Raw genomic sequence first — 24,729 nt, 5'->3', positions numbered from 1 at the left:
ATGTGTCATTACACACTGAATCACCTCTGCATAAGGGACATATTCTCCATCACTGTGGGTCACACTGATGACAACAGCTCAGCACGGGGGTCCCAGCCTCACACCCACAGCCCTGCTTCAGTCAGGAGTAAGGACCTGGCATCGGGCGCGGCGCCGGCACTGCGTCATGCAGCAGCAGCAGCAGCAGCTCACAGCTCACAGCTCACAGCTCACAGCTCTCCCCTCGGAGGTGGTTTCCCTCTGGGCTGTTGCTTGGCAGCAGTGGTGCTGCAGGGACGCGCCAGGCTCATAGTCGAGCCCCAGGGAGCAGAGGCAGGGGTGATTTATGGGGAGGTGACTCAGCTCCCAGCAAGGGGATGCAACATTGTTGGGGGGGGCTTGGTGGCTGCAGCCCTGTGCCTGTTTCCATCTGCCACATTTTGGGGGTTCCTGGTGGTGTGCCCCAGCTCCGTGCTGCAGGGAGGTGCTGAGCCCCATAGGGTGCACATGGGGAGCATCACCCTGCAAAGTGCCCCGAGCTCCATCCTGCATGTGGGATGCATGTGGGTGCAGCACAGCCTGGGGCTCAGTGCAGGGATCACAGAGAGCTCCAGGGTCTGGATGGAGCTCCGGGGGCTGCATGGAGCTCTGGGGGCTTTTGTGGAGCTCTGGGGGTTACACAGAGCTCCAGGGGTTGCATGGAGCTCTGGGGCTATGTGGAGTTCTGGGGGCTGTGTGAAGCTCTAGGCATCCCAGAATGTCCCCCAGCTCTCCAATGCCGTGCCACTTCCTCCCTGTGCTACACAGCCGTAGTGGTCCCACATCACACTGTGCCAAGCCCTGGCACGCTGTGGCCCCAAGACCAGTGTCCTCAGGGCCACCAAGTCATCTCAGGCCATGAGATGCCATGCTACACTAAGTGACCTTGAGCCATGACATGCTGTGCCACATTGTGCCCTGGACATCAGTGCCTCCAGGGCTACCCTGTCATCTCAAGCTATCCCAAGGCATGCCATACTGCGGATCTGAGATCAGTGCCCCCAGGGTCACACCCAGCCAGGACATGAGGGGAATGGCAGTAGTACATGGAGAGGGGGAAGCACAAAGACCCCCTCCTCAAGCACCATGAATCACAGAATCACACAGAATCGCAGAATGACCTGGGTTGGAAGGGACCTCAAGGATCATGTAGTTCCAACCCCCCTGCCTGGCGGGGCCACCAAACATACACCTTTACTAGATCAGTTTGCCCAGGGCCCCGTCCAATCTGGCCTTGAACACCTCCAAGGACGGGGCATCCACAACCTCCCTGGGCAGCCTGTTCCAGGGCCTAACCATGGGGTGTTTGGAGTCATGCCCTCTGCCAGTAGAGGGGCAGCAGGCAGCACGTCTGCAGACCCCTCCTCCCAAACACCCACCTGAAATTGGGGGCCTCTTGGAGGCCGAGCCCTGCTGCCATAATGCTCTGCCGTGCCCCTGCTTCTCAGCCCTGGTTTCCCATCCACGTCACCCCCTACATGGCACCCCCGTCTCCCTGCTGTCTCCCCACAGGCCAGCCCCACTCTGGCTATGGCGGCTGGGCCCAGCGCTGTCTGCCTGCCAGCTCCCGTCCCCTCCCCGGCCTCTCCCTCGCCGCCCCCCCGCCGGCCTCCCCGCCTTCCCCGCTCCCCCCTCCGCGGCCTCTTCCTGCCTTGGGCCTCTGCTGCCGCCACCACCGCGATCTTCTGGGGCTCAGGTGGAGCGCTCCCCAACGCCATAGGCCTCGGCTGTAGGCTCGGCCCTTGTGCCCATAGGACCGGAGCCGGTGCCATTCCCGCTGTGGGGCAGGCGGTGCTGGGGGGGGCCCGGCCCTGCAGGGGGGCATGGAGGTGTAGGCCCCAGCCCTGTGTTTGGGGCACGGAGGCTCAGGCACCGGCTCCGTGGGGTACGTGGAGGTGTAGGCCTCGGCCACACGCGTGGTGGTGGCAGTGTGGCTTCGCCATGGCAACCGCAGGCTTCAGGCCTTGCAGTAGGCCGCGCTCGGCCTTGGAGCCCCCTGGAGCGTGGGGATTTGGGGTGAGTGCCCACCACCACCTGTCTATGGAAATGGGGGGCTGTGGGGTGCCACCATGCTGCCCCGTGGGTGCTGAGTGGGAGCCAGGCCTAAGCTGCAACCCCATAACCATGCTGTTGTCTCTGTCACACAGGGGGAAGAGGAGCAGGAGGAGCACCCGAGCAAGGAGGAGAAGCAGGAGCCAGGGACGCCCATGAGGAAGGCCGGGCGGCCCGGGCGGAAGCGCAAACACGCCCAGGTGAGCAGTGGGGCCCAGTGGGATGGCCATCCCCCATGTCCCCTATCCCTGGCTCTCAAGCTGGAATCACAGCCCACTGCCACCCAAAGTGGGGATATCTGCTGCTCATAAGTGGTGGAAATGGTTCCCCCATAGAGCAGCACAGAGCTGCTGGCACAGGGCATGGCATAGGAGAGCACAGACCCCAGTGTGGCACTAGCTTTGGGGATGTGGCTTTTGACTTTGGGTACTGTTTTTGGCAAAGCTTTCAGTGGAGGTGGATTCATCCTCCTGGCACGGGGATACATGCTGACAGTGGGGACAGTGCTGAGCAGGAGGGGACCCCCAGCAGCATTGGCCATTGCCAAGGTTGGGCACATGGCCATAGTCGGGCACGTTGGCACTGTCTTCTCCATGGGACACCAAAAACCTTTTGGCAAAAGCTTGTGGCTGCAATAAGCATTGGCGCCGTCGGCTCCGTGGGACACCAAGCAACCTCTTTGCAAAAGCTTACAGCTGAAATAAGGGTTAATTCTACGAAAGTTTGTGGCTGCAGTAAGGGTTAATTCTGCACTTGGACATGTCTCGGTGGGACAGGAACGTTGCAGCGGTGGCATTGTGTGATGGGATGGCATTGGGATGAGGGGACTCCGGTGATGAGGAGAGCAGCCCCGGGGCACAGTGGGGCTATCAATACAGCGGGACGGGAGGTGAGCACGGAGGGCGGGAGCTATTTCAGTGCGAGAACAATGCTGGCACAGGAACAAGTGGGGAGAAGTTATCCAGGAACGGAGCAAGCTGGGAAGCCTGGAGGGCTCTGACCCTCTGAAGGGCAGCTCTGGGGTCCCCACACTGGGGCTGGAATTCAGCAGTGGCAGTGGTGGCACCTTCTGGTGCTGGAGAGGGCACAGGGAAGTGTGACCCCCATCCTTCCTAGGTACCGTGTGCCGTGCTTGCCCTGTACCACCAGGTATAGGAGGGACAGGACCCAGGCAGAGAGGAGGACACTTGGTGTGGGGACACTAGGATTGTGCCACCGAGGGCTTGTGTTGCAGAGGTGGCAGCTCTGTCCTCTCAGCATGGGGACACATGGAGACGTTGGGGACCCACGGGGCAAGGAGCTTTTCTCCAGCCCCAGGGTTTGGAGGGAACGAGGGCGCAGAGATGGGGACCCCCAGCTGGGGAGGGGGCGGGCAGCCCTCCGGCACGGCTGTAACAGGACCATTTGTTTTTCCAGGTGTTCCAAGGTATGTATCCTGAGGGGTGACGTCAGCCAGGTGAGCAGGGCCTGGGGCAGGGCGGCTCTGCCCCTGCACCTGGGGACCCTGTGGGGACGAGGAGCTGCAGGGTGTTGATGGCAGCACCATGCCACGCTGTGCTGAGCCGTGCCATGCCAAGTCACTTCAAGCCATGCCATGCCAAGCTGTGCCATGCCATGGCCCTGAGACCAGTAACCCCAGGGCCACCAAGTCACCACGAGCTGTGCCATGCCCTGCCAAGTCACCTTAAGCCGTGTTGTGCCATGCCAAGCTGTGGCCCTGAGGCCACCCCCAGCCGGTGGCCTTGCAATTGATGCCATGCACGGCGGTGGTTCTGCCCTATGATGCTTTGGCACTACAGAGCAGGCAGGAGCCCAGCACCATCCTGGTCATGGCGCACCCTGGTCCCCCTGCGGGCACACAGAGTCCTTGGCGGGGGCCCTGCGGGGAGGGGAGTGCGGAAGAAGGCAGTGCTTGTTCCCAGAGCCAGCAGCGCAGAGGAAGAGGGTGGGTGGGAAGGAAGGCAGCAGCAGGCGAGCCAGGCCTTCCCCTGGGACAGGGATGGGCGCAAGGGTGGATTCACAGCCCCTTCCCCTGCTGGTGTGCGAGGGATGGATATACAAGGGACAGACATCGTGCGAGGGAGGCCATCCTGCAAGACAGCTCAGCGTGCAACAGAGCCGCCGTGCAAGGGAGGTTATCGTGGAAGGGAGTTTGTCGTGGAAGGAAGGCCATGGTGGAAGGGAGACAGTTGTGTGAGGGAGGACATCATGCAAGGCAGCCCAGCATGCAGCACGGAGCTGTCATGAAGGGGAGGCTGTCACGCAAGGAAGGTTGTCATGCAAGGGGCACCGTTCTGCAAGGGTCGGATGTCGTGCAGGGCAGTCCAGCGTGCAGTGGTGAGCTGTTGTGCAAGGCAGGGCCATCGTGCACGGGGACGCAGTGCACGTCCCACACCCACCCCTGCTTCCTGGCATTGTCCACGCGCCCCACGCAGCCTGCAGAGCCCCGTGCCGTGCCGTGCCGTGCCGTGCCGTGCCGTGCCGTGCCGTGCCCCCAGGAGAGCGGGGGCCATGGGGGGCACGGGGCTGCGCTGCCAGAGGGGCGGCGTTGGGTGCCGCCGGGATGGAGCCGGGGCTCGGTGCCCCACGTCCCGGTGCCACGGTTGGGTTGGCACTGCCGGACCCCCATCCGTCACCCGACGTCCCTCCCCTCTCCAGCCCCGTTCCTCCCCCCGTGCGTCGCGTCCCCTCCTTCCCGGCCCCGTGCGCAGCTGCTGCCCGCCTGCCCCGGCCTTCCCCAGCCGCCAGCGGAGGAAGTGAGCGCGGTCGGGCGAGCAGGAAGCGCCGTGGGGACACTGCAACAGCACCGGGACGAGACGGCCCCATAAGGGCTCCGGGGTCCGCTGCCCACCCTCGGGGGATGCGCCATGGTAAGCGGCAGCGGGACCCCCCCGGCACGCCCGGAGAGGGGGGAGCGGGCGAACGGATGGGCAGATGTGGCGAGCGGAGGAGGGCAGGGGGTCCTCCGGAACCCGGTGCCCGTGGGGCGAGGCCGGGACGGGTCGCTTTCCGCCCCCCCGGACCCCCACTCACGCCGAGCCCCGCTGGCAGCGCGGCGGTCGCTGGCTCCGTGCCACCGTACGGTGCATCCTGGGACGTGTAGTTTGACGGGGACGGGGGAGGGAGCGCACGGCAATGGCACAGGGCACAGCCATGGCACAGGGCACAGCCATGGCACAGGGCACGGCGATGGCACAGGGCACGGCGATGGCACAGGGCACAGTGATGGCACAGGGCACAGCGATGGCACAGGGCACAGTGATGGCACAGGGCACGGCGATGGACAGGGCACAGCGAATGGCACAGGGCACGGCGATGGCACAGGGCACAGCAATGGCACAGGGCACGGCGATGGCACAGGGCACAGCCGGGTTTGTGCGTTCCGGGCCGTCCCGTGGCACCGGGGTTACGGCAGTAACCGGGGGGTGTTGGGGGGGAGGGCGAGCACGGCGCAGCGCCGCGATGGCGCAGTGACGCAGCGGCACTTTCACTCTCCTTCGCCACGGAAACCGCCGTGCCGGGCTCGGCCCTTTCGCTCTGACTGTCACCGTGGCCGCTTGGACCCCTGCAGCCCCGCTGTGTGCCGTGCTCTGAGCCGACTGATGTGCACTCACACCCCGCCGGAGGTGTCGGTGCTGTCACCTTGATGCTGGTGTTTCACCTCCACCAGCTGACTCACATACAGACCCTGCTGGCAGTGTTGGTGCTGTCACCCTGACACTGGCACACGTTGCACGCTGTGGTTGTGCCTGCTTAGCGTGACACACGTGTGCACATCAGGCTGCTGCAGGGTTCTGCCTGCCCCGCGTGCACACACACGTATGAACACCCACACACAGACGTCACAGGCGGTTTCAGACCATCATGCACACACACACGCGCAGTTGTCACACGTCCTGCTGTCACATGCCCCGTCTCTTCCTGTCACATGCACACACACACACACCACAGTCACTGTCTGTGCCTGTCACACGCACGTGTATGCCCCCATTTCCACCTGTCTCTTGCACAAGCACACACAACACTGTCCCCAGCCCTGCTGTGACAGTACAGAGGGTCCTGACAGCACCCAGCTGGGCAGGATGGTGTCCCCTTTGCTCAAGTTATCCCCATTTGTCCTGGTAATGGTGGTGCCATCCTGGTGTGTCCTGGTCCTGAGGGCACTACTGCACTGTGTCCTTGTCCTGAGGGGACCACAGAATCATGGAAGCATAGAATGGCCTGGGTTGAAAAGGACCACGGTGCTCATTCCAACCTCCTGCTATGAGCAGGGTCGCCAACCAGCAGCCCAGGCTGCCCAGAGCCACATCCAGCCTGGCCTTGAATGCCTGCAGGGATGGGGCATCCACAGCCTCCTTGGGCAACCTGTTCCAGTGCATCACCACCCCCTGTGTGTCCTGAGGTTGCCATTGCAGGGGCACCTGGTCCTCAGGGTGTCATGGCAGCATATTGAGGTCCACACAATGTCTGGGGGTGTTGTGGTAGCATGGGTTAATGGTGTTGTGGAATAATGCCTATAGAGTGTTGTGGGTTGATAGCTTTAAGGAGCTCAACACAACACAGTGGGATGGGGGAAGAGAAAAGGAAGAGTAAAAGCAAGAAATCCTGTGAGTCAGATAGAAATTGTTTAACAAACAGAGGAGATGTGGAAGAGAAGAGAAAGAAAAGCAAAGAAATGATGCAAAGATGCTCACCCAGCACCTCCCACAGGTGCCCAGCCAGTTCCTGAGCACAAAGATGGCTGATTTCTAAACCCCATGTCCTGGACTTGGTGGTGTCACCTCCACATATCCTGGTCTTGGTGGTGCCATGTCCACGTGTCCTAGACCTTATGGTACAAAGTCTGTGTGTCCTGATCTTCGTGGTGTCCTTCTGATGGTTCTATGGCGCCATGTCATTGTCCTTAAGGCACAATATTGGTGTGTCCTTCACCTGATGGTTCCATGGCAGCATCTCCTGGTCCTGGGGGTGCCATATTGGTGTGTCCTAGTCTTACAGTTTCTGTGACAGCATGTCTGGGCCCTGAGGATGTAGGAGGTCCTACATCCTGGGTCTGACTATGTCATGCTCATGTGTCCTGGTCCTCATGGTGCCCTGTCAGTCCCTGTCAGCCTCGTGCAGGAGCTGGGACTTGGGTGTTTTGTTTTGGCACAGTCAACTTTTTGTCCCCAGATTATCACTGCAGCTCCTCATGTCTTTAGACACAGCAGCCAGGGGACGGGGACCTCAGCCCCCACACAGGCGGTGTCATCCCTGTGCCCATCATCGATCCTTTCCCTTCTCTTTTGCAGGTGGAAAGCAGTGACACACCCAAAGACACGGCGGCCATCCCCAAGTGCCCCCCTCCCTGCCCAGAGGCCAGCCCTGCCGAGCCGCTACCCAACGGGGACCTGGAGGCGGACGGAGCCCAGTGGAAGGGCACAGAGGAGGGCGGCACGAGCCCCAAAAGCGGGCGCCCCGAGGAGGACGAGACGGAGAGCCTGGCGGATGGAGAGACGGGCCGGGCGCTGGAGAACGGCCGCTGCACCCCCAAGGAGGGCATGGACGCCCCGGCCGATGAGGGTGAGCTGGCCCCTTCCGACCCCCAGAAGAAACGCGGGAGGAGGAAACTCCTGGAGGCCACAGAGAAAAGTAAGATCTGAGCGTTCAGGGGCACCCACTGCGCCCCCGGGCACCCCCGGCCCTTGCCCATCCTGCTGGGGTACGGGCGGCAGCACCAGAGGAGGAAGAGGAGGAGGAAGAAGGGCTCCATGCCTCATGGGAGGGAAAGGGACAGGAGGGTTAGAGGGACCGTCCTCCTGCATGTGCCCACACGTGTCCTGCATCCTTGTGCTGCTTTGCATGGGCAGTCCCGCATGTGCCAGGGAGGTGTTGTGCATGGTGGGATGCAGTGCTGGGGTCCCTTCCTGGTGCCCACACCCTTGGTGCTGGTGGGAGGCACATGGATGGGACGGGACACACCTGGGCATGGGGACACCAAGACCAGGGGGTCTTCTTGGGGCTGGGCACAATGAGCCAGGATGTGGGCTGGGCACCCTGAGTGAGATTGGGATAGAGGGAAGCAAAAATGGTAGAGATGAGCAAGATGGAAGTGGAGTTGAACGGGATGGAGATGGAGGTGAAGGTAAAGATCAAGGTGAAGATGAACAAGATGGAGGTGAAGGTGGAGATGGAGGTGGAGATGAGCAAGATGGGGATGGATATGGAGATGGGGATGGATATGGAGATGGGGATGGGGTTAGAAATGGATGTGGAAGTGGAGGTAGAGATGGAGATGAGGATGGAAATAGAAATGGAGCTGAACAAGGTGGGAATGGGGATGGGATGGGGTGGGTTGGAGTAGGGTTGGGAAAGGGATAGGAATGGTGATGGAGATGGAAGTAGAGGTAAAGATGGGGTTGAGGATGGAGGTGGAGATAAATAGAGATGAATGGAGATGAGCAAGATGGGATGGAGAGGTGGAGAAGCGGATCAGTGAGATGGGGATGGAGGTAGAGTTCAGGATGGGGATGAAGATAAGCAAAATGGACATGGGGTTGAGCAAGATGGGGATGGAGATGAGCAAAATGGGTGCAGAGATGAGCGAGATGAGGACGGAGGTGATTGGGATAGGGATGGAGTGAGATGGAGATGGGGATGGAGATGGAAGTGGGGATGCAAATATGGGTGAGTGATAGAGAGGGAGATGAGCAAGATGGGAACGGAGGTAATTGAGGTAGAGATGGAGACAAGTGAGATGGGAATGGGGATGGAGATGGAGATGGAAGTGGGGATGCAAATATGGGTGAGTGATAGAGAGGGAGATGAGCAAGATGGGAACGGAGGTAATTGAGGTAGAGATGGAGACAAGTGAGATGGGAATGGGGATGGAGATGGAGATGGAAGTGGGGATGCAGATGGAAATGAGTGATGGGGATGGATATGAGCGAGATGAGAACGGAGATGAGTGAGGTGGGGATGAGCCAGATTGGGAAGGGGCTGAACAAGATGGAGATGAGTGATCTGGGGATGAGCCATCCGCACACAGGCCAGGGAAGCTACCTGCATCCCCTGCTGAGCCTGCAGGCTGCTCCGGAGGCCCGGAGCCGCGCAGTCCTTCGCTGCACCTGGCTGCAGGGCCAGCCCGTGACTCACCCTCTGCAGGGATTGGGGTGGCTGCCAGCGGCTGCGCTCGGGTTTCACCTCCCTGCCGGGGGCTCATATTCCTCCGCCCTTTCCCCTCTGCATTAAAGAGCCCTTTCATACCCTGCAGCTCAAGCTCTGCGGCAAGAAGTCCACCGAACTGTCCCCTCCATGCCACCCCGTGCTGGCGCTTGCTCTGTCCCCGTGCTGAGGACGCAGGCCTGTGGGGGCTTCAGTTGGTCCCCGGGCCTCAGTTTCCCCACAGTCAATCCCCAACCCCGTGCCTCAGTTTCCCCACCCGCAGCCCCACACCGTCCACAGGCAGGACAAGTGAGCTGGGTGTGCAGCACCAAGGCCCCGCAGGGACATGGTGCCGGTGCCCAGCCGGTGTCACCGCTCCCCCCTCCCCGCAGCCGCGTCACCCGGCGGTTTTGCAGCCCCAGAAACAGTGGGGTTATTTTTAGCTGCTTTCCCGGCAGCGGCTCTGTGCGTACCTGCAGCTCTGCGCAAGGGGCCAAGAGAGCAGGAAACCACCCCAGCCCCACTTCCCCTGCGTGCCCCAAGGCCCCCCTTACAGCCAGGGCTGCCCCCCGGCCCTGCCCGCGTCCCACCCCATGGCACAGCACTGATGGCTGCTCTGCTCTGTGTGCAGGCAAGGAGGAGAAGGAGGAAAACAACTTCGACAGCCTGAAAATGGAGGCAAGTGTGTGTGCACGTAACTGCATGTGCTTCCGTGTATGCACATGTGTGTTTGTGATGTGCATGACTGCGTGTGAGAGTGCACATAGATGTGAGCGTGTGTGTTTGTGTGTGAGCATCTGTGTGTGTAGGCACACAGCTGTGTGTGTGTCTGTGGGCACGGAAGTGGAGGCGTGAGTGTGTGCGGCCCTTTGTGCGTGTGAGTGCACGTCATGTGTACATGTTTGCACGTGCATGTGAGTGTGCTCACAAGAAGGGGGTGATGGTGCCGCAGCCCCCACTTACCCCACTCTCTCCCCACAGGGCTCCCGCGGGCGGCTGCGGGGTGGGCTGGGCTGGGAGTCGAGCCTGCGGCAGCGCCCCATGCAGCGGCACACCTTCCAGGCAGGGGACCCCTACTACATCAGCAAGAGGAAGCGCGACGAGTGGCTGGCACGCTGGAAGAGGGAGGTGAGGACGTGGTGACAGCCGGGCAATACCAGCCATGGGGACAGCGGGATGGTGCCGTGGTGTGGGTACAGGGACCGTGCTGTGTCTCTCCAGGGACCAGGTCTGGGGGTGGTGGAGATGGGGCACAGCCATGGTGTCTCCACATCCCTGCATTCCCACAGGGCACAGCTGGCACGGCCTTGGTGTCCCCACAGGCACAGCAAGGTCAGGCCATGGCTGATTGCCCTGCGGGTGTTCTGGAGGGGTCTCAGCCCCTCTGCACTGTGAGGACGCTGGCGGCAGTGGCTCCCCATGCTTTGTCCTGCGTGGGACTTGGCTCTGTCCCAGTGCAGTTCTTGCACCAAGCACCACATTCCCAGCGCATCGTTCCCTCGCCAAATAAACGCAGATTCAGGTCAGCCAGCAGCGCTCAGCGGCCAAAAATAATTGGGGAAAAATGCTTTAAAAAAAAAGAAAAGGAAAAAAAAAAAAAAGCAAAATACATCTTTTCAGCTGTTCCTCTTCCTCAAACAATCCCGATTTTGGCCACGTGTAATTCTTTTATTTTTCTAACCAGACCAAGTGTTTTCATGGCAGGGAGAAAGGCTGAGCCGCACTCAGTGTGCTTCCCATGGCTCCCACAGCCTGGCTGCCTGTTGTTACCCTGTGCTGGTGGCAGCGGGAACAGGAGGTGCCCACGGCCAAGGGGACAGTGTCCCCTTTCAGCTCCCATGGGGTTTGCTTGATTTAGGGTGTGGAGAGGGCTCAGGGCTGGGGACTGCCACTGCCTGACATTGGTATGCTGTGATAACGCTGTGCCGGCTGTGGGATGGGATGGGATGGGATGGGAATAAGATGGGATGGGACAGGACAAGGATGAGGTTAGGATGGGGGTGGGATGGTAGTGGGGGTGGCCGTGATGACTGCCATGGAGAGGTCACTGGTGATGGGACAGGGATAGCATGGAGGTGGAGACACAATGGGATGGGGATAGGATAGGACATGGGTGCATGTGGGATGTGGCTATATGATGGGGATGGAGTGAGTCAGATCGGGCTTGGATTGGATGGGGATAAAATGGAGATAGGGCAGAGATGGGATGGGGTAACCCGTGACAGCATGGCAATGGCAATGGGAATAGAGATGACAGTGGCAGTGGTGATGGTAAGGGGATGAGGTTGGGGTAAGTCATGTTGGGTTTGATTGGGATGGGATGGCAAGGGAGATAGCGACTATGTTGGTAGTAGCAACAGTGATGGAGACAGGGATGTGATAGGATGGGATGGCTTGGGATGGGGACAGGATGTCTGTGACCCGAGGGCAGGAAGGCCAGTCTGCCAGTCGCAGGGATGTGCCAATCTCTGCTTATCTCCGCGTTAATAGTCAGCGGATGGGACATTTCCTCCCTCTGCTGCCCTGCTCCTTCCCAAGACAAAGGCGGAACAGCCCCAAGCAGAATTAGCAGTGTGCTCACCCCTGCCAGAAGCTTTTCTTGGGTACTTTTTGTGTCACTCCTGGATCCTGGGGTCCCCCCACCCAAGTACCGGCAGTGCAGATCCTCTCACTGTGCTGCATGCCGTGGTTGCCCAAGTTCTCTTGGGTTTCCCATGTGCTGCACAGGGCCTGAGTGATTTTACCCAAGAGACAGCCCCTGTGCCTTGTGGGTCCCAGTGCTTGGGGTATCCATGAGCATCTCTGTGCCATGGGGTGTGCATGCCATGGAATTTCCATGCCATGGGGATTTCAGTGCCATGGGAGTCTTTGTACCATAGGGATCCTAGTGCCATAGGGGTCCCCATACTGTGCAATTCCTATGCCATGAGAATCCCAGTATCATGTGGGTCCCTGTACCTTTATGTTCCCATGCTACAGGGGTCCCTTTGCCATGAGATTCCCCATGCTATGGAGTCCCCGTGCCATACAGTTTCTGTGCTGTGGGGATCCCAATGCCATGGGGGATCCTGTGTCATGGTGGTCCCTGTGCAGTGGGGGTCCTTGTGCCATGATGTCCCATGGAATTCCCATGCCTGGGGGTCCTTGTGCTGTGGAATTCCCATGCCATGAGGGTTCTTGTGCTGTGATGTCCCTATGCCATGGCATTCCTGTGCCATGGAGGTCCTTGTGCCATGGTGTCCCTATGCCATGTGGGTCCCAGTGCTGTAATGTCTCCATGCTATGGGGTTCCCATGCTGAATAGGAATAGGATTTCTGTGTTGTGAGGATCCAAATGCCATAGGAGTCCCTGTGCCATAGTAGTCTGCGTGCAGTGGATTCTCATGCCATGAGGGTCCCAATGTCACGGGGTCCCTGTGCCATTTGGGTCCCCTTACCGTGGAATTCCTGAGCCGTGGGGATCTTAAGAGTTCCAAACTCTTGGGAAGAGTGGGGGTAGCAGGCAGCCGGCGATGGGGATGGGGACAGGACCAGGGGCCCTGCTGCCACCCCCACCTCACCTCACCTCATTGCATTGCCCGGGGCCCACGGCCATTCCCTTTGTCCCTTCCATCTGCAACACAAAGGGGCCCTGAGTGACTCAGCCCCTCGCTGGGGACACTGGAGGGGGGTGGGCGCTGGGCTGGGTGCTGGCACCCCGAGCTCATCGCGTCAGTCCCATCCCAGAGCCGTGCCGTGTCCATCTCCTCGCTCATCCCGCATCCGACGAAGGCTCTGCTCGCAGCATGGCGCGGTGCCGCATGGCAAAGCCCATCCCCGGCGGTGCCACCACCAAGCGCACGCTGCGGCCCCGTCGAGACTCCATGCAGAGACGGCGCGGCCGCAGCGGGGGGCTCACGAGTGGGATCGTGTGGAAGCAGGCATGGACCGGGGACGGGCACGCGTGGGGGTGGGCGTGCGGAGATGGGTGTGTGGGGAGGGGATGCGTGGGAGTGGGATGGGGATGGGAGCGTGGAGATGGCACGCGTGGCAATGGAAACGTGGCGGTGCCACGCGTGGGAGTGGGCATGGGTGGGAATGGATACGCGTGGCGCAGCCCGGTGGGTGCATGGCATGGTGGGTGCATGGCATGGTGGGTGCCGCCACTGTGGGGTTCTCTGCCCCAACGGGACCCTGCTGTGGGTTCAATGCTTGGGGTGCCAGGGCTGCATCAGCTCTGGGGGTCCCCACGCCTTAAGACAGAGGTGAGGGCACGGTGTGGGGCTACGAGCCCGTTTGGGTTGTCCAGGTGTGCTTCGGAGTGCTGCTCTGTTGGGTGCCTTTGGGGACACCCTGCGCCTTGGGGACATCTGGATGTTGGGGAATGTGCTTCGGGGTGTTTGGGGGATGGACTCTGGGGTGATGCTTAGGTGGATGCAGTGGGGACACGCGGCTCTTTGGGGGCACGCAGGGAACGTTTGGTGAGACTGTGAGGTACCCGGAGTTCGTTCGGGGTGCTGCTGAGATGGGTTCATGTGGGGACACGCGGCTCTCCGGGGACACGCGTGGGACGTGGTGCTGCCGGGACGCAGCCGCTTTGGGGTGCAGCACCGAGCAGAGCCGACCCCCCCGTGCCACCCCACTCCCGGGCTGCAGAGCCGGCCCCCTTTGTCCACGGCAGGAGCGCACCGCCGGGACAAAGGGCAGCGCCGGGCCGGGCCGGGCCGGACCGAGTCGTGCGGGGGGGGCGGGCCGAGCCGGGTGCCCCGCAGCCAACCAGCCGGGCCGATTGGGAACATGTGACCCGGAGTTCCCAGACAAAGAACCGCCGGCCGTGCCCCCGGCTCGGCACGGCACGGCTCGGCTCGGCTCGGTTCGGTCCGGCCGCAGCGCTCAGCCCGCATGGGTAGGTGGCTTCGTGGGGTGGGCGCGGGGGTGGCACGGCTCGGCCTGGCGCAGCTCGGACCGGTTCGGTTGAGTTTGGCACGGTTTGGGCCGCACTCCGCGTGGTGTAGTTTGGCACGGGTTGGATTGGTCCGGGCCGGCTCGGCGGAGTTTGGTACGGGTTGGCCAGGTCGGCGGAGTTCGGGGTGTTTTAATCCAGTCTGGGCCGTATTGAGCTGAGTCTGGCATGGTTTGGTCCAGTGTGGTCCAACTTGGCTCAGTGTGACACGGCTTGGCTTGGTTCTGGTTCAGTTTGGCAGAGCTTGGCACGGTGTGGTCCAGCTTAGTGGATTTTGTCACAGTTTGGCACGGTCCAGTCCATCTTGGCTGAGTTCTGCACCATTTGGTCCAGTTCTGCTGAGTTTAGCACAGTTTGGCACAATCCAGATCAGCTTCTCTTGAGTTTGGTGTGGTTTGGCCCAGGTCTGGTCCAGCTCAGCTGAGTTTAGCACAGCTTAGCCAAGTATTGGGGTGTAAACAGTGCGGGGGGAAACTGAGGCATGGGAACAAGGGGGAGCAGCTTGTGGCACATGGCACGGCCCCCCAAGGGCTGGTTTAGGGGGCAGCCGTGCCCAGGGAGAAGGAAAGGGATGGAAATGAGGGTGGGGACACAAATAGAGGTGAGGATGGGGGTGAAATGAGGATGCAGTGTGATGCAATGGGGGTGGGATGGGATGCAGTGGGGTGAGGATCAGTTGCAGCTGGTTAGGATGGGGATGGAATGCAACGGGGCTGAGCAGGGCCGCAGTGGGATGGGGTGTGATGTGACACAATGAGATGAGGATGGGATGGGATGAGGATGTAGTGGGACATGCGTGCAGTGGGATGGGATGAGGCTTCCTGGGCTGCCTTGACACCGCTCTTCCACCAGGCGGAGAAGAAGGCAAAAGTGATCGCCGTGATGAACGTGGTGGAGGAGACGCCGCGGGCCGAGCCGCAGAAGGAGGAGGAGGCCAGCCCCCCAGCCTCACAGCAGCCCACAGACCCTGCCTCGCCAAACGTGGCCACCACGCCTGAGCCTGTGGTGGCCGACGCTGTCGACAAGAACACATCCAAGTCAGCAGATGACGAGCCTGAGTATGAGGTGAGCACCAGCACCGTGCGGGACTAGGGTTGACTCAAGGGCAGCCCTTACTGTGTCCCTTCCTTGTGTTCCCCCTATCCCCAGGATGGTCGGGGCTTTGGCATCGGTGAGCTGGTGTGGGGCAAGCTGCGTGGCTTCTCCTGGTGGCCGGGGCGCATCGTGTCCTGGTGGATGACGGGACGCAGCCGTGCAGCCGAGGGCACCCGCTGGGTGATGTGGTTCGGGGATGGCAAGTTCTCAGTGGTGAGTGGCAGCCCTGCTCCGTGCACACCGACCTTGCTGTGTCCCTGTTTGGGTGATGGCCACCACGTCCCCTCCCGCAGGTCTGTGTGGAGAAGCTCCTGCCTCTCAGCTCCTTCTCCAGCGCCTTCCACCAGGCCACCTACAACAAGCAGCCCATGTACCGCAAAGCCATCTATGAGGTGCTACAGGTGAGCACTGGTGGCACTGGGAGGGGACAGCAGGGACGTGGCACTGCTGAGGGTATGGCATTCGGTGCACATGTGGCTGGGGTAGGTGGGAGCCAGCATCTATGGAGTGAAAGCAGGAGGGGACACAAAGACCTGTCACTGCTGAGGACATGGCACTCAGTGTGTGTGTCTCTGAGGGTTGGCATCTGCGGGGTGGCACCAGGAAGGGACACAAAAGGTGACACAATACTGGGTGCTCCCACACAGGTGGCAAGCAGCAGAGCAGGGAAGATCTTCCCGGCGTGCCCCGAGAATGATGAGACCGACACCTCCAAGGTGGTGGAGATCCAGAACAAGCAGATGATCGAGTGGGCGCTGGGTGGTTTCCAGCCCTCTGGCCCCAAGGGCCTGGAGCCCCCCGAGGGTGAGCGGTGGGACAGGCATGGGGACAAGGAGTCCATCTCCATCCACGGTGCCTGCTCACAGCCCCCTATTGCCTCACAGAGGAGCGCAACCCCTACAAAGAAGTTTACACAGAGATGTGGGTCGAGCCAGAAGCCGCTGCCTACGCGCCACCCCCACCCGCCAAAAAGCCCCGGAAAAGCACAACAGAGAAACCCAAGGTCAAGGAGATCATTGATGAGCGCACCCGAGGTACCCACAGGTCCCCCTGGGTCTACAATGGGATGTGTTCTGGGGTTGCCCTATGTCTGTGGGGCTGACCATGGTGGGGTGCCCACAATGGAGAGTGGCCATAATGGAGAACCCCTGGTGAAGTGCCCATAGTGAGGTGCTTGTAGTGGGATGCCCATGATGGAGTGCCCATAATGGGGTCCCTTCACCCTGGAGACTCCTCAAGCAGGGCTGGGGGCACAGAGGGGTTCCTCCCTCACCCCTAACCCCCAACCCTGAGTACCTCTCCCCCTACAGAGCGACTGGTCTACGAGGTGCGGCAGAAATGCAGAAACATTGAAGGTGAGCACTGTGCACAGCCTCTCACACCTCCTGACAGTGGTGGGGCTGGGTGGACCCTGAACAGCCTCCAACACATGGTCAGGGGGTTCTTTGGGGCACTGTTCCCCCCAGCCCCCAGGACTGCCATCTCTGGGTCCTTGGGGTTCTCCAGTGTGGGCATGGCTGAGTCTTGGCAAGAAGTGGGGCAGTCCTTTTGGGCTCTGGGGATGCTGGGGTTGGGGGCTGTGGTTTACTGCCCTCCCCTCCCTGTGTGCCACCCCAGATATCTGCATCTCCTGTGGGAGCCTCAACGTCACCCTGGAGCACCCTCTGTTCATTGGGGGAATGTGCCAAAACTGCAAGGTATGTGCAGGGAGGTGGGGGTCTCACAGCCCCACACGGGGCTGTGGGGTGGGGGGTCCACACTGACTCTGTGCCCCCCATCCCCAGAACTGCTTTCTGGAGTGCGCGTACCAATACGACGACGACGGATACCAGTCCTACTGCACCATCTGCTGTGGTGGGCGTGAGGTGCTCATGTGTGGCAACAACAACTGCTGCAGGTGGGGGGAGCAGCTGGGGGGTGCTTCTGTGGGGCTGGAGGGGCACCACAAAGTGTGGGGGACTTGCATTGCAAAAGGGTTGTCCAATAGGGATGAGATGGAGGTGATGGCACACGGGGACTCTCACCAGCATAATGTGTGTGGGTGGTACTGGGACTCCCACCCTGACACGTGCCCCCCACCCCAGGTGTTTCTGTGTGGAGTGTGTGGACCTGTTGGTGGGGCCGGGGGCTGCACAGGCGGCCATCAAGGAGGACCCTTGGAACTGCTACATGTGCGGCCATAAGGGTGTCTATGGGCTACTGCGGCGGCGTGAAGATTGGCCATCGCGCCTCCAGATGTTCTTCGCCAACAACCACGACCAGGAGTTTGTGAGTGCCCCCCATGACCCTGTAGACCCCCCCCCATCCTGTGGCTCTGCTGCCCCAGCCTCATATCTGTGCCCCATTGTTTGTAGGATCCGCCAAAGGTGTACCCGCCTGTCCCCGCTGAGAAGAGGAAGCCCATCCGTGTGCTGTCACTGTTCGATGGCATCGCCACTGGTGGGTCTATGGGGTTGGGAGCAGCTGGATGGTGGCATCCACTCCAGAATGAGTGAGATTCTCCCAAGGAGAATGGGATGAGCTGGGGGGTTGGGGTGGAACAGGATGGGGAGGTGGGGTGGAATATAAGGGAAGAAAGTGGGATGGGGCATAATGTCATAGGTTGGAATGGGACTGAATGGAGCAGAATGGGATGGGCAGGTGATGTGGGATGGAACATGATGGGAAGAGACAGGATGTGAGACATAAGGGGACAGAGTGGGATGGGTCTGGGTGGGATGGGGTGGGACGTAATGGGATGAGATTGAACATACAACAGGACAGGATAAAGTGGGATTGGACAGGACAGGATGAGGCTGGATGTAATGTAATGGAATGGGACATTATGGCATGGGCTGGGACCTAATGGGAGGAAATGGGTCAGGATGGAAGGGAGTGGAATGTGATGAGTTGAGATGGGTCTGGATGGAACATAATGGGATGGGATATGATTGGTTGGGAATGAGATGGGACGGGATGGGACATATTGGGATGGAATGGGATAGAACAAGGAATTGACACGGGATGAGACGGAATGGAATGGGATGGGGAGGTGGGAGTGGATGGGGCAGGACCCATGGGACACAGAGGTGTGCTGAGGCCCCCATCCTGCTGCTTGCCAACCTGGCCCCACTGCCCACAGGCCTGCTGGTGCTGAAGGACCTGGGCATCCAGGTGGACCGCTATATTGCCTCCGAGGTGTGCGAGGACTCTATCACTGTGGGCATGGTGAGGCACCAGGGCAAGATCATGTACGTCGGTGATGTCCGAAATGTCACCCAGAAACACGTACGTCCCCTCCAATACAGTACAGATCCCAGGTCCACACCCCTATCTCCCTGTCCCATGGCATCCCCACATTATGGGGCATCCCATAGCTCATCACATGCTTCCTCCCCCAGATACAGGAGTGGGGTCCCTTCGACCTGGTCATTGGGGGCAGCCCCTGCAACGACCTCTCTATAGTGAACCCAGCCAGGAAAGGGCTGTATGGTAAGGCCATGTCCTCTCCACATCTCCTCTCCATGTCCCCTCACTGCATCACCATCACTGCATCCCTTTGTCTCCTCACCTCATTATGTTTCCTTGCTGCATCCCTTGCCAGGTCCCCTTATTGTGTCCTCTCATCATGTCCCTTCACAGTGTCCCCATCACTGTGGCCCCTCTGCATCCCCTTACCATGTCTGCTCCATGTCCCCATCACTGTATCCCCTTGCTATGTCCCCTCCGCATTTCTTTGCCATTTCCTTATTAGTGTGTCTCCATCAGTGTCCCCTCACCACATCCCCCCATCACTCCCCTCAACTTCTCTGCTGATGCTTCTCTTTCCTGCCCAGAGGGCACTGGGCGCCTCTTCTTTGAGTTCTATCGCCTCCTGCATGAAGCACGGCCCAAGGAGGGTGACGACCGACCCTTCTTCTGGCTCTTTGAGAACGTGGTGGCCATGGGGGTGAGCGACAAAAGGGACATCTCGCGCTTCCTCGAGGTCAGTGCCTCCCCATATCACCATCTTATAGGGCACTCTGGACCCTGCAGAGCCCCCGGTAACCCTCAACCTCTCTCTGTTCTGCCAGTCTAACCCTGTCATGATTGATGCCAAAGAGGTGTCTGCGGCACACCGGGCCCGGTACTTCTGGGGTAACCTTCCTGGTATGAACAGGTTGGTGAGAGCCCCCCAATCCTGTGTGTGTGTGTGTGTGTGTGTGTGTGTGTGTTAATGGCAGCCCACAGGGCTTGGATCTAATTCTGGGTGCCAACATGGCTTTGGCCCCTGGAGTCCCCAAAATCCCCATGGGCAGTGATGTGGGGGACATGAGATGTGGGGACATGGGGACTCAACAAACTCATCCTGAGGAGTCACCACATGGGGACAGGGGTACCCAACAAACTCTTTTGGAAAGCCCCCACATGGGAAAGTGGAGACATAATACTGCTACCCTATTCCAACCTCTGTCCTTCTCAGGCCGCTGGCGTCCACGGTCAATGACAAGCTGGAACTCCAGGAGTGCCTGGAGCATGGCAGGATAGCCAAGGTCAGCCCATGGGGGTCACAGGGGCTTTGCCACATCCCCTGGGGGTTTTGGTGCCCGGCTGTGCCCGTGGGGATGGCATAGCCTTTGGGTGCCACACCTGGTGATAATGAGCCTGTGCCTCTTGCAGTTCAGCAAAGTGAGAACCATCACCACTCGCTCCAACTCCATCAAGCAGGGCAAAGACCAGCACTTCCCCGTCTTCATGAACGAGAAGGAAGACATCCTGTGGTGCACGGAGATGGAGAGGTACTGTGGGTGGGGGGCGGTGGGAGTCATCTCCATGTGCTGAGCCTCCATGGCACAGCTCCACACTGCGGAGCCCCTGGGGCACTGTTCTGCACACTGAGCTCCATGGTGCAGTTCTACATGCTGAACATCCACAACACATACCAAACCCTCATGGCACAGCTCCATGTGCCAAGCTGGGCCTCTATGTGCTGTGCCATGCCTCCATGGTGCAGTTCTGCACACTGTGGTTCCACAACACAGCTCCACGTCCTGAGTGCCTCCATGGCACGAGCCAAACCTCTATGGCACAGTTCTGCGTGGTGATGCTCCACGTGCCGTATCTCCGTAGCACGGCTCTGCATGCCAGGGCTCCATGGCACACCTCCATGCGCTGTGCCTCCATGGCACATGGGACCTCCATGTCTGCCCGCTGCCACCCAGCTGACCCTGTGTCCCCTGTCCCGCAGGGTGTTCGGCTTCCCAGTGCACTACACGGATGTGTCCAACATGAGCCGCCTGGCCAGGCAGAGACTGCTCGGCAGATCCTGGAGCGTGCCGGTGATCCGCCACCTCTTTGCGCCCCTCAAGGAGTACTTCGCCTGCGTTTAGGAGAGCCGGACGGGGACTGTGCCACGGAGCGCGTCGGAACCAAACCATCCATGCCAAGAGAAGAGAAAATGCGGAGCGAGAGAAGAGCCAGCACCCAGCAGAGAGACGGGAGCACGGCGCGGCAGCCGCCGGCACGCGCCTCCCCGAGCGCAGGGCTCGGGGCCTCCCCATCCCCAACGATCAGCTTTCAGCCTATTTAAAACCAGGAGAAAAAAAAAAAATTAAAAAAAATTTTTAAAAAAATCAGAAATAAATTGCACCAGGACACAGAGGAAAAAAAAGGAAAAAAAAAAAAAAAAGAAAGAAAAAAAAAGAAAACAAAGGAAAACTAAAAGAAAGAAAAAAAGCCCACAAAACAGAAGGAAAAAGAAAACAAGAAAATACGGATAAAAACGCAACATGGGAAATCAAAATGGAAAAATAAATGGAAGGAAAAAAACAAAATACGGAAATAGGAACCAAAAGGAAAAAAACAAAAGGTGGGAAAACACCAAATTGTGGCCAAACAAAATGCGGGAAGGAAACAAAACAACAGGGGGAAAAAAAAAAATAGAGGCAAAATGCGGAAAAACAGAAGATGGGAAAACAAAAATGGGAGTAAAAACGTGGGGGGGGAAAAAGCAAAACAAAGGGGGAAAAAAAACCTGACACCGAAATGTGGAATAACAAAAGGAAAAAAAATGCAAGGAAATGCAAAACATGAGGAAAAAAAGAAACCAAACCCAATGGGGGAATCAAAGCGCCTAAAAAGGAAATGTGGGGAAAAAAACGACGCGAAAGAAGAAAACAACAAAGCAAGGAAACAATAAAAAGCGAAGCGAAAAAGGCAAAAAAAAAAAAACAAAAAGAAAAAGAAAAACGAAAGGAAAAAAAAAAAAAACACAAAAGAGGAGGAAAAAAACAAAACAAAACAAAGCAAAAGATGACCAACCAAAAGGGTTTTTAATTTTTTTTCGGGGTAACCTTTTCCGTTTTCCGCTCTTTTCTGGCTGGGTTTTTCCGTTCGTTGGGTCCCTGCTGCTCGGAGCTGCGCCACCCGCGCCTCCCTCCCTCCTTGCCAGCAGCGCCGCGTGCGGTGACACGGAGCAGAAGCACCGGCGGGGACGCGGCGGACAACGCGCACGCCACACTCACACCTTTTCTACAATATTTTGGGTGCCTACCACACAGGAAACCTTGAAGAAAGCAAATCCTAGAAGCCGCTGTTACCTCTTGTTTACAGTTTATATATATATGATAGATATGAGATATAGATATATATATATATAAAAGGTACTGTTACTACTGTACAACCCGACTTCATAATGGTGCTTTTAAACAGCGGGGGGAGTCGAGACATCAGCTTCCACGTTGCCTTACGCGCTGCGCCTTTCTGGAGCTGCGTGGAGGGGGCCGGCGGGGCCGGGGGGGAGCCCCCACCCCGACTCATGCAATAACCTTTTTCTGTCCCAAAAGGAAGCGGCGCCGTCCCGCCCGACGTACTGGTGCTGTTCTGTGTACGTGGCCCTGAGCGGGCGGAGGTTTTGGCGCGGAGGCGGTGCCGGAACGGTGCTTGGACCCTGGTGCTAACGCTGGGTTGGGACAGGGCTGGAGCCCACCCTGGTGCCGGTGTCTTTTTTGGAGCGATGGGCTCCAGCGGTCCCTTTGGTGGGCACCACAGTGTGTCCATGGTGCAACCGTGGCAGTGGCAGCTGCAGGAGGGTGCGGGGTGGCTGGTGCTGTGCTGAGCGTGGGGATGCTGCGGTGGCGTGATGGCGATGGTGACCATCGTGGTTGTAGGTCATGGTCATTGTGATGGTCACGGTGATGGAGACAGCAGCGGTCATGGTCTTGGTGGCAGTCATGGTCACAGTGACAGCAACGGTCAGGGTCATGGTTGTGGTCACAGTGGCGGACATGGTGACAGAGACAATGATGGTCATAGTGATGGTCACAGTCATGGTGACAATGATGGTCATGATCATGGTTATGGTCACAGTGGCAGTCACGATGACAGAGACAATGACGGTCATGGTGATGGTCGTGGTGTTGGTGGTGATCATGGTCATGGTGACAAGGGTAGTTACGGCCATGATCATGGTTATGGTCACAGTGACAGTCATGGTGACAGAGACAATGACGGTCATGGTGATGGTCATGGTGGCGGTCATGGTGATTGACAATAACAGTCACAGTGCTGGTCATGCTCATGGTGATAATGCTGATGACAGTGATGGTTGTGGTCACAGTTGTGGTCATGGTTTTGGTCACAGTGACAGTCATCGTGTCGGAGACAGTCCTGGTGGTCAAGGGAATAATGACGATCATGGTAACGGTCAAGAACTTGTTGATGGGTCATGGTAACAGTGATGTTGACAGCAATAGTCATGGTTGTAGTCATGATCGCGCTGGTGGTCGTGGTCATCATGACAGTTGTGATGGTGGTCATGGTGATTGTGGCTGTGACAGTCATGATGATGGTGATGGTCATGGTGACAGTCACAGTGGCAGTGACAGTGGCGAGGACGACAGCCTGGTGGCAGGGTTCCGGAGCCGGGTGCATTCAGCGGTGCTGCGGTGCAGATGGTGCTCAGCGCTTGGGGTTCGGTGCGCGGGGGGAGCGCAGGGACTGGTGCTAAGGCACGGGGGGCCCCGTTGCCATCTCTTCCTGTAACTGTGAAAGGGGGGGTCCCGTGTGCAGGGTGGGGGCCTGGACACCCCCGATCCCCCCGTGCCACCGCCGCCGCCGGCAGCTCGGTGCAGGGTGCTGGCTAATGCGCAGTGAGCCAGCTGGCGGCGTTGTGGGGTGCTTGGAGAGGTGCTTGGGGCAGGGGGTCCCCATGGTGCTAGGAGGGGGCAGTGCTGTGGGTCCTGTGTGGTGCTGGGTGTAGGGCCTGCACGGTGCGTGCTGCAGCATGGCTGCAAAGCCCTCATGACCCTGCAGTGCTGGGTGCAAATTCTGCGCCACTCTGCAATGCTGGGTGCAAATCCTAAAGCACTGAATGCAAACCCTGCACAGCCCTGCAGCACAGGGTGCAAACTTTGCATGGCCCTGTAAGCACTGCTTGTCCATCCCGCATGGCACTGCAGCACCAGGTGCAAGCTGTGCATGGCCCTGCAGCATAGGGTGCCAATTTTGCAGGGTCCTGCAGCAGTGATTGCAGGTCCTGCACAGCCCTGCAGCACCAGATGCAAACCTGGCATAGCCCAGCAGCATTGGGTACAAACTTTGCATGGTGCTGCAGCGCTGTTTGCCGGTTGTGCATGGTCCTGCCACACCAGGTGCAAAGCAGTGCGTAGCCCTGCAGCGTAGGCTCCAAACTTTGCATGGCCCTGCAGCACAGGTTGCAGGCCCTGCATGGCCCAGCAGCAGAGGGTGCGCTCTTTGCACAGCTCTGCAGCACTGCTTGTGGGTCGTGCATGGCGTTGCAACACCTGGTGCAAGCTGCGCACGGCCCTGCAGTGTAGGGTGCAAACTGTGCAGGTCCTTCATGGCCCTGCAGCTCCAGAGCAAGCGATGCACAGCCCTGCAGCACGCGTTGCAATGCAGCACAGGGAAGCAGCAGCTCCTCCATTGCAGCACAACTGGAAGGCGCCCGCGGCAGCGGCCCCCACTATGGGGGATGCTTGGGGAAAGAGTTCCGTTTTTAACGTCCCTGACCCACAGCTTTTTTTTAAAGAGAAACAGACACCGTTTGTTGCACAGCCCTAGGTTTAAGAAAAAAAAATAAAAAAAAAATAAAAAATAAAGAAAAAAATCAAAAATAAAGAAAAAAAAGAATAAAAAAAATTTTTAAAAAGAAAAAAAAAAAAAAGAAACCTAAATTCCTTAAGATCTGCCGAGGGATAGGTGACAAACAAACACGGTGCTAAAACATTTTATTAAGAATATATATTGTTAACTTAAGTCTGCTGTCCGGACAATGACTGTTTGTTTCGTTTTCTCGTAGTGGAGTTTCAAAGAGCACTATAATACTATAATTTTACTCTGATATATTATTATGGAAAAAAAAAAAAAAAAAAAAAAAGGAAAAGACAAAAAAAAAGAAAACCATGGATAAAAAAATAATAAAAGATGGAGGGGAAAAAACAACAAAAGCAACGGGAGAAAGGAATGAATGAGAGGGGGAAAAAAAGAGAGGAATAAAAACA

At 58.6% G+C, this 24,729-nt stretch overlaps 1 protein-coding gene across 7 annotated transcripts in view; it reads left to right on the top strand.

The window, feature by feature from the left end:
• Positions 1-20,865, top strand: part of DNMT3A (DNA methyltransferase 3 alpha) — a 30,580-nt gene extending 9,715 nt beyond the window's left edge. For 3 of the 7 annotated variants that reach the window (XM_015859806.2, XM_015859801.1, XM_015859808.2), the window contains 21 exons: positions 2,166-2,270; positions 7,362-7,701; positions 9,845-9,891; positions 10,195-10,341; positions 15,008-15,220; positions 15,305-15,463; positions 15,544-15,651; positions 15,898-16,054; positions 16,135-16,284; positions 16,561-16,605; positions 16,868-16,947; positions 17,035-17,147; positions 17,335-17,518; positions 17,605-17,689; positions 18,372-18,517; positions 18,631-18,721; positions 19,066-19,214; positions 19,303-19,388; positions 19,692-19,761; positions 19,889-20,007; positions 20,457-20,834. In XM_015859806.2, the coding sequence (XP_015715292.1) occupies positions 2,166-2,270; positions 7,362-7,701; positions 9,845-9,891; positions 10,195-10,341; positions 15,008-15,220; positions 15,305-15,463; positions 15,544-15,651; positions 15,898-16,054; positions 16,135-16,284; positions 16,561-16,605; positions 16,868-16,947; positions 17,035-17,147; positions 17,335-17,518; positions 17,605-17,689; positions 18,372-18,517; positions 18,631-18,721; positions 19,066-19,214; positions 19,303-19,388; positions 19,692-19,761; positions 19,889-20,007; positions 20,457-20,598 (2,736 nt within the window). In that variant the 3' untranslated portion in view covers positions 20,599-20,834. Of the gene's footprint in view, positions 1-1,914; positions 2,035-2,165; positions 2,271-4,821; positions 4,941-7,361; positions 7,702-9,844; positions 9,892-10,194; positions 10,342-13,638; positions 14,099-15,007; positions 15,221-15,304; positions 15,464-15,543; positions 15,652-15,897; positions 16,055-16,134; positions 16,285-16,560; positions 16,606-16,867; positions 16,948-17,034; positions 17,148-17,334; positions 17,519-17,604; positions 17,690-18,371; positions 18,518-18,630; positions 18,722-19,065; positions 19,215-19,302; positions 19,389-19,691; positions 19,762-19,888; positions 20,008-20,456 lie in introns of those variants that run through there. The other 4 variants (XM_015859803.2, XM_015859802.1, XM_015859805.2 and 1 more) reach the window with 4 other exon arrangements.
• The last annotated feature ends 3,864 nt before the right edge of the window (positions 20,866-24,729 follow it).

Source organism: Coturnix japonica, chromosome 3 (assembly GCF_001577835.2).
Source record: "Coturnix japonica isolate 7356 chromosome 3, Coturnix japonica 2.1, whole genome shotgun sequence".
Taxonomy (NCBI): Eukaryota; Metazoa; Chordata; class Aves; order Galliformes; family Phasianidae; genus Coturnix; species Coturnix japonica.
The sequence above is the reverse complement of the archived record's forward strand: the minus strand, read 5'-3'. Positions and strand labels throughout refer to the sequence as shown.